General features: G+C 41.1%; 1 protein-coding gene across 1 annotated transcript; it reads right to left on the minus strand.

The window, feature by feature from the left end:
- Positions 1 to 3,623: 3,623 nt before the first annotated feature.
- Positions 3,624 to 9,975, minus strand: LOC111248006 (lysosomal alpha-glucosidase-like). The gene is made up of 7 exons (XM_022799673.2): positions 9,829 to 9,975; positions 8,507 to 8,655; positions 7,742 to 8,096; positions 7,111 to 7,612; positions 5,786 to 5,917; positions 5,234 to 5,461; positions 3,624 to 4,965 (listed from the first exon to the last, which is right to left on the minus strand). The coding sequence occupies exons 1-7, from the start codon at positions 9,858 to 9,860 to the stop codon at positions 3,709 to 3,711; spliced, it is 2,655 nt and encodes an 884-aa protein (XP_022655408.1). The 5' UTR covers positions 9,861 to 9,975; the 3' UTR covers positions 3,624 to 3,708.
- Positions 9,976 to 11,241: the final 1,266 nt, after the last annotated feature.

The following is an 11,241-nucleotide window of genomic DNA, read 5'->3' on the forward strand; positions in this document are numbered from 1 at the left end:
TGCCACTTGAAAAACGAGAAGATTATAATTTCTCTGCCGCTAAGAAGCGAATCCAATGAGTCACATAACACGGTCTAATTTGACACTATGTTTGGATTAGTTACTCGTTTAGATTTTCTAATTACTATTTCCGATACTCCAGCAGCATTTCCTGGTACCTAACGCGTATACCAGCGGTCCTTGTAAAACAAATTACTAAGACAGCTAACTAATTAAAAAAAATGTAGAAACCCTTTACTTGCTGATACCGAGGTCTCTGTAATTTGGCTTTAATATTCAATTGATACGTAAAATTATAGATGGTTAAGTTATGCTTCAGATAAAATTAAGTATTTTATCTTATCTTCCAATCAATGTGCTTTTATTAAGGGAAAAATTAACAGATTCGCTGCCATCCTACCTGGGCGTGCAAAACCTCACTACTACTGGATTGTATGGGACATTCCTCCCTATCTTATTAAAAACAGAGAATGCCTGGATTTACGGTAATACTAGAGCACTCTTATTAGATTCCTACATATACTGTAACTGATATAGCAGTAATGATTCAAGGATTACTCCAGCTAAAAGTTTGATTGCTGAAAATAAGCTAAACCCATGCCGAAACCACTGTACAAACATCTAAAGACATGCGTGTATAAGTGAGTAGAGTATGTTTTATACAAGATAGATAAGGCAAGTTTAAAATCGAGATTTTAGACAATGTTGGAAAAAACAGAAGCTTTTTTTTGCTTAAAATATCGGAATTGAAAGTGTTTGTGATACACCCATTGAAAATAAAGCGACTGATGCTGAAAGCCTTGTCAAATAATCGCAGAGCAGAATTGCTCTTGATATTGTCGTTACCTAAGGTTCTCTAAACGAATTCACAGTTTCATCTTTTTTAGAGCAGTAAAGGTGACCTTGAATTGAATTATATAATTTATTCCATATTGGAAATTATTTGACCTTAATTGAAAGAAATTTCCATTTCGTCACCAAGGATTTTCTATGAAATCATCTACGAAACGTTCTCGAATCGTGACGAACACCCCACATGCTAGATGGAGGTCGTAAGATTTCTGCCGAGAAGTATTTGTGTGAAGTTTTTCCCTCGTGTTTCGGTAAATTTGCGTTCCTATATAACAAAAACACCTGCCGCCTTAGACATTCAATTTTCGAGATGTTGTCGAAGTCGTGTGGCACGTTTTACTGATCGGAGAATAAAGAATAATACGCGCAGCAGGATCTTTCGTCGTAACTACTATTGCAAAAGCTTATTCAGCGACATGTTTGAGTGCAGCCGATGGAGTAGGGTACGCGGTCAGGCAAGGAGATCTATGTGCAGAGGTGCAGGTAAATCAATGGAAGAGCATAAACTATAATTTAACAGCGCGACTAACAAGAGCACCAGTGGAAAGTGCCATATTGTTCCTGCTTGTCGCTGGTGCATGATAAGGCTATGGGAATTTCAGTTCTAAGCTCCGCAACGTCGGTGTCGGTATTACCAAATCGGTCTAAAGTCAGATCGGATTATCGGCCAATACATTTTGTGCAGATAAAAACATCACTTACTGTGTGGAAGTTACGTATGGTTTGCAAATTCTATGTATATGGCTGAATTGCCATGTTGTTGATTTACGCCATTTTTGAAATATCGTGCGGACAAGACAGGTACCTACTTAAGAGTCACTTGCCTTTTTTACCAGTTATAGCAAGAACAAATGGTGTTTCTTCAAAGAAACGGTATTAGTCATAAAAATGGAATAAAGGAAAACGTTGCCTCACGAGATATATTTCCTGCTGTAGTTTAGCGTGATATCACATGAAATTTTACTTGAGAATATTGACGAGACTATCATAAAGTTTGTTAGGAGACCAAGCAAGCTCTTAAATCTACCTTTTTGTCCTTATAGAAGATTTATCACATAGAAGAAACGTCGTACGATTATCATTTATGAAGGAAACTTATTGTCTGTGACGACCTGTGTAGGCAGCGATCATCACACTGGCGTGATTTGGTACAGTATATATACGTTCATGGCTATCTTAAAGATAATATACTCTTCACTCGAATATACGCTTTATTATGATACACCATGCATTTTATCTATATATTACAGCGGGACAGATATATAATATGAAGATAGACACATCGACAGCTACGTAATCACGAAACGAATCACTATGAAGCGCCCGTTTCTGCCAGCCAACAACAAAGCTCAGCAGCGTTGGCTCATTTTGGTGGAGCAGCGGGACTCAAGGATGAACAGTAGGATGCCTGGGCAATTGGACGAGTTCTAAGAGAAGGTGCATTAAAAGCGTTGAACAGCTGGGCGAGGAACGCGGGTGGTCGGCCGACTAAAGGACATCAAAAGCATGGCAATGCCAGTAAAGGGCTGGACGTTCGATTCACGTGTGTAAGAAAAAGCATCGGACGGTTTCGATGTACGGTTCGATGGCTTCCTTTCAAGCAAGGCACGTTAGCTGAACTACTTTGTGTCTTCAGGAGTAGTGGAAAGACGTTTCAACGATTCAGATCGTTAATGGAAGTTTGCTGACGGAGCTAAGGTATTTTGGTTAGCATACGAAGAACTGCGAAGTTCGCTACCTTCGCTAACTTAGTCAAACCGAGTGCGTTCCGTTCATGAACCAGAGAAGCCTGCGCTTGCGAATACAACGTCAGTTGTTTCCAGTTGTATCGGCACAGAGGCTTGAAGGCAATGCTGCGTCACTTACTGCGGGTTCGCTAACACGCTTTCCGTCCCCCAAAAAGTGCCAGCCTTAATGCGGCAGTTAGGATTAGCGTTGCCAAAATCCAGTCGAGGTTTTGGTAATACTAATTTGTCATTAGGCCAGTCATAGGTAAACAAAACCGTACGGAAGATGGTACATTACCATCTTCTGGTCACAGGAAAGCCCGTATCACGACAGCAGAATGTACCTAAAAATGACCCATCTTCTGGACACAGGAAAGCCCGTATCACGACAGCAGAATGTACCTAAAAATGACGGGAGGCCTGGTTGGCCAATTACTACGGACTAGTGGAAAGCATCCTCAATGGTGGCTAGAGTCGACAATTGTGCAGTCCATTAGTTGCGTACCAGCACGAGAACGTAAACGGCAAGTTACCCGCTGCTATCGGAAGCGGGGTGTCCTGAGTCATAACGGAGCATATGTATTACAACTGAATAAATGTTCGCTTCAATATACTTAGGCAGGAGAACAATATCTGTTTAAACGGTGCTGTGTCAAATATAGTACATTTTAGTGTTGTAGAAGTATCTTTAATACTGCTTTACACGGTGGTAGGAACACGGTGGTATGAACTTCGCAGCTTTACGCGGTGGTAGGAACTACGCTAATAATAAATAATAGTTTATACCGGTGGTAGGAACTACGCTAGCTTTACGCGGTGGTAGGAACTACGCTAATAATAAATAATAGTTTATACCGGTGGTAGGAACTACGCTAATAATAAATAATAGTTTATACCGCTTTACACGGTGGTAGGAACTACGCAGAGGGTTACATAGCTAATGACGACGTTGACGTTTACTAACCGCTGCATATAGTCTACTAAAGATAGATTTAAACTTGGCTGCATGTAATTTGCTGAAGACGGATTAAAAAAGACTAAAAATAAAATTAAATCTAATAAGGATTTATTAAACTTGGCTGCATGTAATTTACTGAAGATGGATAGAAGACTAAAAATGAAATTAAATCTAATAAAAGAAGATCATTGACAGGAATATCATTGACGAGTTGAGGTTGTATAAAGTCAATAACTGGCGCTGGGCATCATATGCAAAGTCGGAAAGGTTTTTCGTAGCAGTGGAGATATACTTCGGTGCGCTCTTAATACCATAGACATGAATGCGGTCGAGTATCTGGTCCGTACCGTTACCACCCATTGATCCAATCATAAGCATCCGGCTATTAATAATAGATTTCACTACACGGTAGTGGCCCTTGGGAATAGAATCAATGCTTTCACCGTCGTCAATGTACAATTCTCCCTCGGAATTATTGTGTTCGTTCAGGAAAATATATAGACCGAAGGGATTAGAGCGAGATTCTGTTGTCGTCGCTCCGGGCTCTTGGAAGAACACTGAGTAACCACCCTTCATGAAGAAATTTATAGTATCATCATAAGCAGGTAGAGCAACGGCCTTTCCACCTTGGGACGCGTCAATGATATCAGTTCGGTTCTGAAGATCGTACCAGATGCCTTTGGGAAAGTAAGCATTAATAACTTTTTGATCTTGGTAGAGAGCAGGAACGACCATGAGTGCGCCTCCCCACATAAACTGATCATCATTATCGTACGTTGCACGATCAGATGGGTTGTCAAAAAACAATGGACGAGCAACCGTTTCTCCGAACGCGTGTGCACGATAGAACAACGTGTAGAGGTATGGCAGCAGCTTGTAGCGCCAGTAGTATGCATTCCTTGTTGGAATAAGAACCTTATCACCCATAGAGGCGGGATCTTGAGCTATGGCATCGTCCGTATTGTGATTACGGGAGAACGGGTAGAATGCACCGAGGGCCTGCCAGCGAGCACACAACTCCACCGTCGTGTTACCATTAAATCCGCAAATATCTGCGCCTACCATCGGGACTCCATAGAAGGAGAACTCGAGGATTCCGGAGACGGAATCCTTAAGATCTGTCCATGATGACCACACGTCACCTGTCCAGTGTCCTGCGTAGAATCCACTACCCGAGAACGTAGATCGCGAAATGATGAAGGGTCTCTTTTTAGGCCTCGTTGTCGCCAATGCGTCGTAGGTGGCAATTGATTCGGTGAATCCGTACATGTTATGGACATCATAGTGTGAGGACCAATGATGCTGGTCAGAGTTGCAGAGTGTTTTGGTAGCCAGAGGCTCGTCACCAGGCGTGTAAACGATTCCGATATCAGCTGGGCAGCCCTCGTTCATGTGACCATTCACCATGTTTGATGGTTCGTTCATGTCCTAAAACGTTCAAAATTATTATCGCGTACTGATAAACTAACCCTATATTGTTCCAATATATAAAACAATATATTCCAATATTTAAAACCACTGTACGACGCTTAAATGTAGTAGAAATCTTTTTTACATTTAAACTGAACCGGAGTCTTTTAAATAAAAAAAAAAGTCCGTTTTCACTCATTTGAACTTGAGCATTTTCTTACCTTAAAACATAATGCAAAACAGCTGACACTATCTGTATTTCATCAGATTTTTAGAAAATACTTACAATCCATGCACCGTCAAACGGAACATCCTTGTGGAGGCTCTGGAACATTTCGGTCCAGTAAGCAGTGGCGTTTGGATGAGTGAAGTCAGGAAAGACACTGGACTTAAAGTTCCATACCTTGCCATAAACAAGTTTCCCGTTGGAATCCTTAACGAATACATTGTAGTCGAAGCCCCGATCGAACGGAGGATATGTACCAGAGGTTTCACTGCCACTTACAGCGGGATCCTAAAATTCGGTCACATGATTACTCTAGATATTACCAGCGTTACTATTGCCACGAAAATTGCTGACTCTGACGTTCTTTCAGAATGTTGAATTCTCAGGTTGTTTTTACTTGATAGTTCTACTTCGGTCTGACGTGGCGAAAAGTGTGATATAAACCGAGTTAAAAACTTATGAAGCGAAAACTATATATAACAGTAAAATGTTTGATCTCTGACAAGGTTCAATAATTTGTGTTAATAAAGAAACAAAGTTACAACGGTGGAATACGACAAGCATCATAATTATATGTATGTTTACATGGAGTAATTAAGAAAGAAGACGTACGATAATAAGAACGTAGTGGCGTCCGTCTTTGTGCAAGTCCCGGACGAAATGACCAAGGTCTCCATAGTTGATCGGGTCGACGGTGAAGCCATTACGCTTGTTCATATAGTCTATATCGTTCCACTGAACGTCCTGTAAATATAAGGATACACTTATAAGAAATTTCAGGATTAAAATATATGTACGTTTAATCGTTCATCAACCCACACTTAAATTTTAAACTAAGTTATCTAAGTGAGTGACACATGTAGTTCCTAAGGTATAAACGAACAACTACCCTCAAACCAATTGAAGCACATTATTCTAGTCACACAAATTACATACAGAAGATTGTAGAGAGATTTGCAAAATACTCTTCTATTATTAGCTAATATGTAATAGCATTCCCGAGAACGGGTTTGTTGTTTTCCGTGACCTTTTGATGCGTCGATTTGGCCTGACGAAAAAGAAATGTTGTCGCGGAATCGATATGACTAAGAATAGATATCATTTTAAAAAAATTATAAAGATAACCAAGTGATTCACTGACATTTTGCGTTTTATCCTTAACAGTGGTCTGCGATTTAGCAAGATCAAATTGCGAAATTCGCTAAATTCTTCGCGCCTCACATAAACAAAAAAAAAAAAAACAATTAATAGTTTAAAAAAAACATTCCATAATATTTAAATAATATACATGAAACGTACAGATTAGGAGTTAGGTTTACTTTGTAATAAGAGAAGGACCGCAGCGGCGCAACAGGGCAATGCCAATACGATAACTAGTTAAAAATGAAAGAGCGCCTCAACAAAAACGCGATAATTGTAAGAGCAGAATGAGACATGGTGATGCGGGTCGGAAAAAGAGGTGATCGTCGTGAAATATGTTTACCTCTTCCTTGCTCTGCTAAGTACGGCAAAGCGAAAGAAAAAAAGGGCAAAAAAGCTATAAGCTAACTGGTGAACCACGTAGCGGAAGTAATTAAATGACTAAAACGATACAATTGAGGACCGGATGATCCAAGGACCATTAGGAGATGCTTTCAATGGTATAACAAAGGTAACCGCAATAAGTTAACTAGGATAATTAAAGAGGTGCACCAAACGTAAGCTCGGGTTCAATAGGAGAGGCAGAGAATAGAGATTAGAAAAGGTAACAGAATGGCAGAGCTTCGCATGGAGTTCAGTGTATACTAATAAGGCGGCGCAAGCGCGACAAAAAAGTGCGTAAGCCCTACATTTGAAGCTGAGGTGTCGACAGTCTGTACCAGTGAGGCCATGCGTGTTGCGATTCGCTACGCACAGCTTAAATAGTGATAGCCGTACGGGCTGACATAATTACTTACGACTCTGACTTCTGCATCGAGGTTTTTCTGTAACACCTGCCGGGTATCCTCAGTGTTATGGTAACCAAATCGGCAAAGGTGGTACCCGAGCGACCAGTATGGCACCATTTTTGGTTTACCTACAATATCTTGATATTGCTTGACAACATCGGCGGGAGTGGGCCCGGTGAACACAAAAAAGTCAAGGATGCCGCCGACAGGTCGGTAGGTAACAGCTGGAGCTGGCGTAAGGATGACGTCAAGCGCGTTTGAATTGAAAAGCCATACGCCATTGGCACGTCCATCCGACTCGACATTGATATACAGTGGCTGGTATCCATAAAGTCGCGCGTTATATTCTGGAGCACGATCCTCGTTGTAGAAGGTAAGGCGTGTGTAGTTCATAGATCGTCGTAGCCTTCCTTTGTGCTCGCCCAGACCATAGAGTACGTCAGATGGAAGAGAATTTATTATCTGAATGAAGTTGTCGGTGTAGACCATCGATGCCAGATTGAGACTCACTCTAAAACAACATGAATTCATATAGAGACATCGAAAGAATGTTAAAAATTTTTATACAAAACTTGAGTTTTATATTTTAATTGTGCACGATCGTGAACGTTACAGAACTGCGCCGTTACGAACCACTCACATTTTGGTGGTGACACAAGTATTGTGCAAGCGAAAAACTTCGAGTTTGCCGTTCGTGGTCAATGAAAATGAATAGGCGTAGTCAGAACTGTTAACAGGGGCAGGTGGTCTTGGCAGAGGCGGTTCCCATCTATCGACTGACGGGTCAACAACTCTAATACGAAGAATGCTTTTACTTTGATGAATGACGTCCACCCGTACAAGATTAACGTCGACGTCGATATTTGACGGAGTACGACGCTTAAGGAAGATACTAGCTCCATTCGAGCTGTTTGTTTGATTGACCATTTCATAGCCAACATAGTTCCTTGGATAGAAACAATATGGGACATTCAGAGGCGGAAACTGCTCACTTCCTACAATGAATGTCAATAATAGCAAACGATAAGGGTTACTGTTGACTTCTTTTCGTTTCATTCAAGGGAGAGCATTCTGTATGTTTAAATGACTCGACCTTGTCTTGGTGTTATTTCTACATGTACGTCGTGTACGTAAGTTCTATTGTTTATGCTTCTACTTCATCTACACTCAAAGCATAGTACACAGCTAGCTGTTTGTCAAGTGCTAAGCTACCAGCCAGATTAGCATCCAGATCCGTGAACAATTCAAGCTTTGAAAGCCAGCAGATTTGCTTGTGCCTGGTCCAATACAAATGTACCGAACTGTGGCCAGGTTAAACCCCATAATAGCCAATACCTAGATTGAATTCTGCAAGAGCGTATCGGTTGTATCCGGCGTATCTCTGCTGCTACGAAATTTCACTTACCATCGACTGTCGGCAACCTCCAGCAACATCCACGGACCCTGCACTTACTTTCATCAGACCCATTTTCGGGATAACAATCGAACCTTAATGTGTCCTCTAATCCATCGCACTGTGGACTATTTTGCGCAGACGAGACGTCAATGCCACTGCTGCAGAAAAAACTTAGCAAGTTACTTTCTAGCAATCAATAATGTATATTCTCCTATCTGTCGACTCGATATGTGGCATTAGCGTATAAACTCTGATCAGATTTCTCGAATCAAAATTTGGCTAGTCAACCTAATTAGACGATGCCTAATACCTCCTCCACACACACCGGCGATGGTCTCTTGGAGAACTTGCTGTGCTACTTAGCCCAGGATCGATGTCTTTTCGCCGTTCAGTTGTAACGATACTGTTTATTCAGATATAGGGGCCCCTTTAGGGCAAGGATAAGGGTTGAATAAAGCTAAACAACTCACTTTTACTAGGCTTGGTAGTGACACTAGTTCGCTCATTGGTAAACTCCGTAGCTGTGAGCCGTGGCTTGTTTTGCGTAAAAGAGACATGACTTACAAGGCAAACTAATCATACTTAAGAATGGACGAGTCTTCCGTACATTGTTAGACTTACATATCGCAATATTTCACAAGGCAATATAGCTAGTCACATATTTATATATTGTTAATATATAACATTTCCATGTACGTAGCGAATAGCGTTTCATGTGGTGTTGAAAGCATTTTGCTGGAACGTTAAATTGATTATAAATTTAGTAATTTAGAATCAATTTAACTGGAACCGGGATTGCGGCCCCGAACGATGAGTTAGCTCGCCGGGAGAGTGGGGCACCTATCGGCAGACGAGGGAGAAAGGGGGCCCAGTATCAATAATTATTACGCTTCCAGCGGACGACTTATCGCTAGCCGCTTGGACGGGCTCATTACTACCTGTCTATAATACAATGGCACTGCGCATCACGCTTAAACAATCGACCTAACGGCCAGCGAAATAGTGATTTTCTATTTTGTCCTACTTGTAATAACAATCAGTAGTAGAATGTCGGTGTCTAATCAAAACTATAATTAATCAGTTTGTACAGTCTTCGAAACGATTTAGCTAGCCTCGCGTACAATCAAAGTGTGCAGATAGGCTTCGTTCAGCAAACCGTTAGCAAGTTGGCAAATGCCGTATTGTACAAAAGTTCTCCGGTGGCAACTATGCAACAGTTCCTATGGCTCTACTTAAGTAAACTTTAGACTTTCTGAAAGCGAGCAGCAACAGGATAAAGATGCGACAAAGATGGTGGAGACAAGCGTTCGATAAGAAACAATGTTACATACCAGACAAGTGCCACTAGAAACCCTAGCCGCATATTGACAGGATTGCTGGCAATCGTCGATTGAGCTCACTTTCAAAGAAACTCTCACTTTTTATAGAGTCACACTCTTGCCCGCCCGCCTTCCTGCCCCCCTCGCAAAACACCTATCCATCCAAAATGGCTCACGAAAATGTTCGACGTCGATACACAAGCTATATGCATAAACAGCAAAAAGAAGCCAACTCTGACCGGGTATTTTGCCCGTGTCTATGTTAATTCTCGCCCGCTGTTAGACTATCACTAAATGTGTAGAAATTACCAATGATAATGCTGTCCGCGTTAGCTCTAAGAAAAGGCACCCAATTCAAAAGTGCTTGATCACAAGCTGTTAGGCAGCCCCAGTCTAACAACCCTACGCTAAGGTATCTATGTTTTCGAACGTAGCCCACTCCCCCTGTTAGGTCTTCCGTTCGGTCTTTTGTGGACGATGTTACCAACGCGACAACTTTTCAGGTTCGCTTTTTAAATTAGCCGTCCTCGGTATAGCGATTTACTGTTTACTGAGTTTTTGGGCTATCTGATGCTGTTCCTACAAATAATATAGCTAGCTTTTACTTTTGATTTCGAAATGACATGAAATTCCGACATGTTTTATTCCTACCCTTGCCTGCCTCGCATCAAGATGCCCTCAAACTACAATCAGACCTTATTACATTGGTCAGGGTAAGGTGGCAAGGTGACTAGGAAAAAATTCACTAAATACAGATTTCTAATTGATTCGATCTTCCGGTATACTTTTCACGCTTGCTTTACTGCTTTTGATATATGTGTATCCATTCTGGGCGCTCTTTTTGCTAACAAGCAGACGTACGATGGCTAATTTTTCACTTTGACGGCAAGACTGTATCAGCCTTGGCGCTCTTCTTGCAGTTGTTCCCATGAGCCTCTCTGAAGAGCCTTGTTACTGCGGATTTTTGTACAAAAACTTGTTTCCCTTAGGCAACGCTCCAACTAAATAAACAGATTGGTACATAGAGATCTGTACAAGAACTTTGCCTTCACTTACTTTCTTACGTCGAATTTGCAATATCCAATAAAGCTCAGCGAAGTTAATTAAATCAAGATAAATGCAATAGTAAATATCGTATAATTTACCTAGAGGAAAAAACACAAACAATGCACAGCAGTAGCAGGTGCTCGGCATAACGGTTGCCCTTTTTCCCGTTCGCAAGTAACAAAAAAAGAAATTGAATCGATCCAAGGTGGGGCGCTTCTGCCTATTTTTTGGCGTGTTTCCAGCGTTTAGGCATATACAAGTGTTCGTTCGATGAACAAACAGCATAGGCAGGAAACAGTTTCAGTATATATAGGTATACTATATATACTCTATATACTATATACAGGAATACTCCTGATTCAAACACGAAATGATGAT

Source organism: Varroa destructor, unplaced genomic scaffold (genome assembly GCF_002443255.2).
Source record: "Varroa destructor unplaced genomic scaffold, Vdes_3.0 BEIS01000003.1, whole genome shotgun sequence".
NCBI classification, from domain to species: domain Eukaryota; kingdom Metazoa; phylum Arthropoda; class Arachnida; order Mesostigmata; family Varroidae; genus Varroa; species Varroa destructor.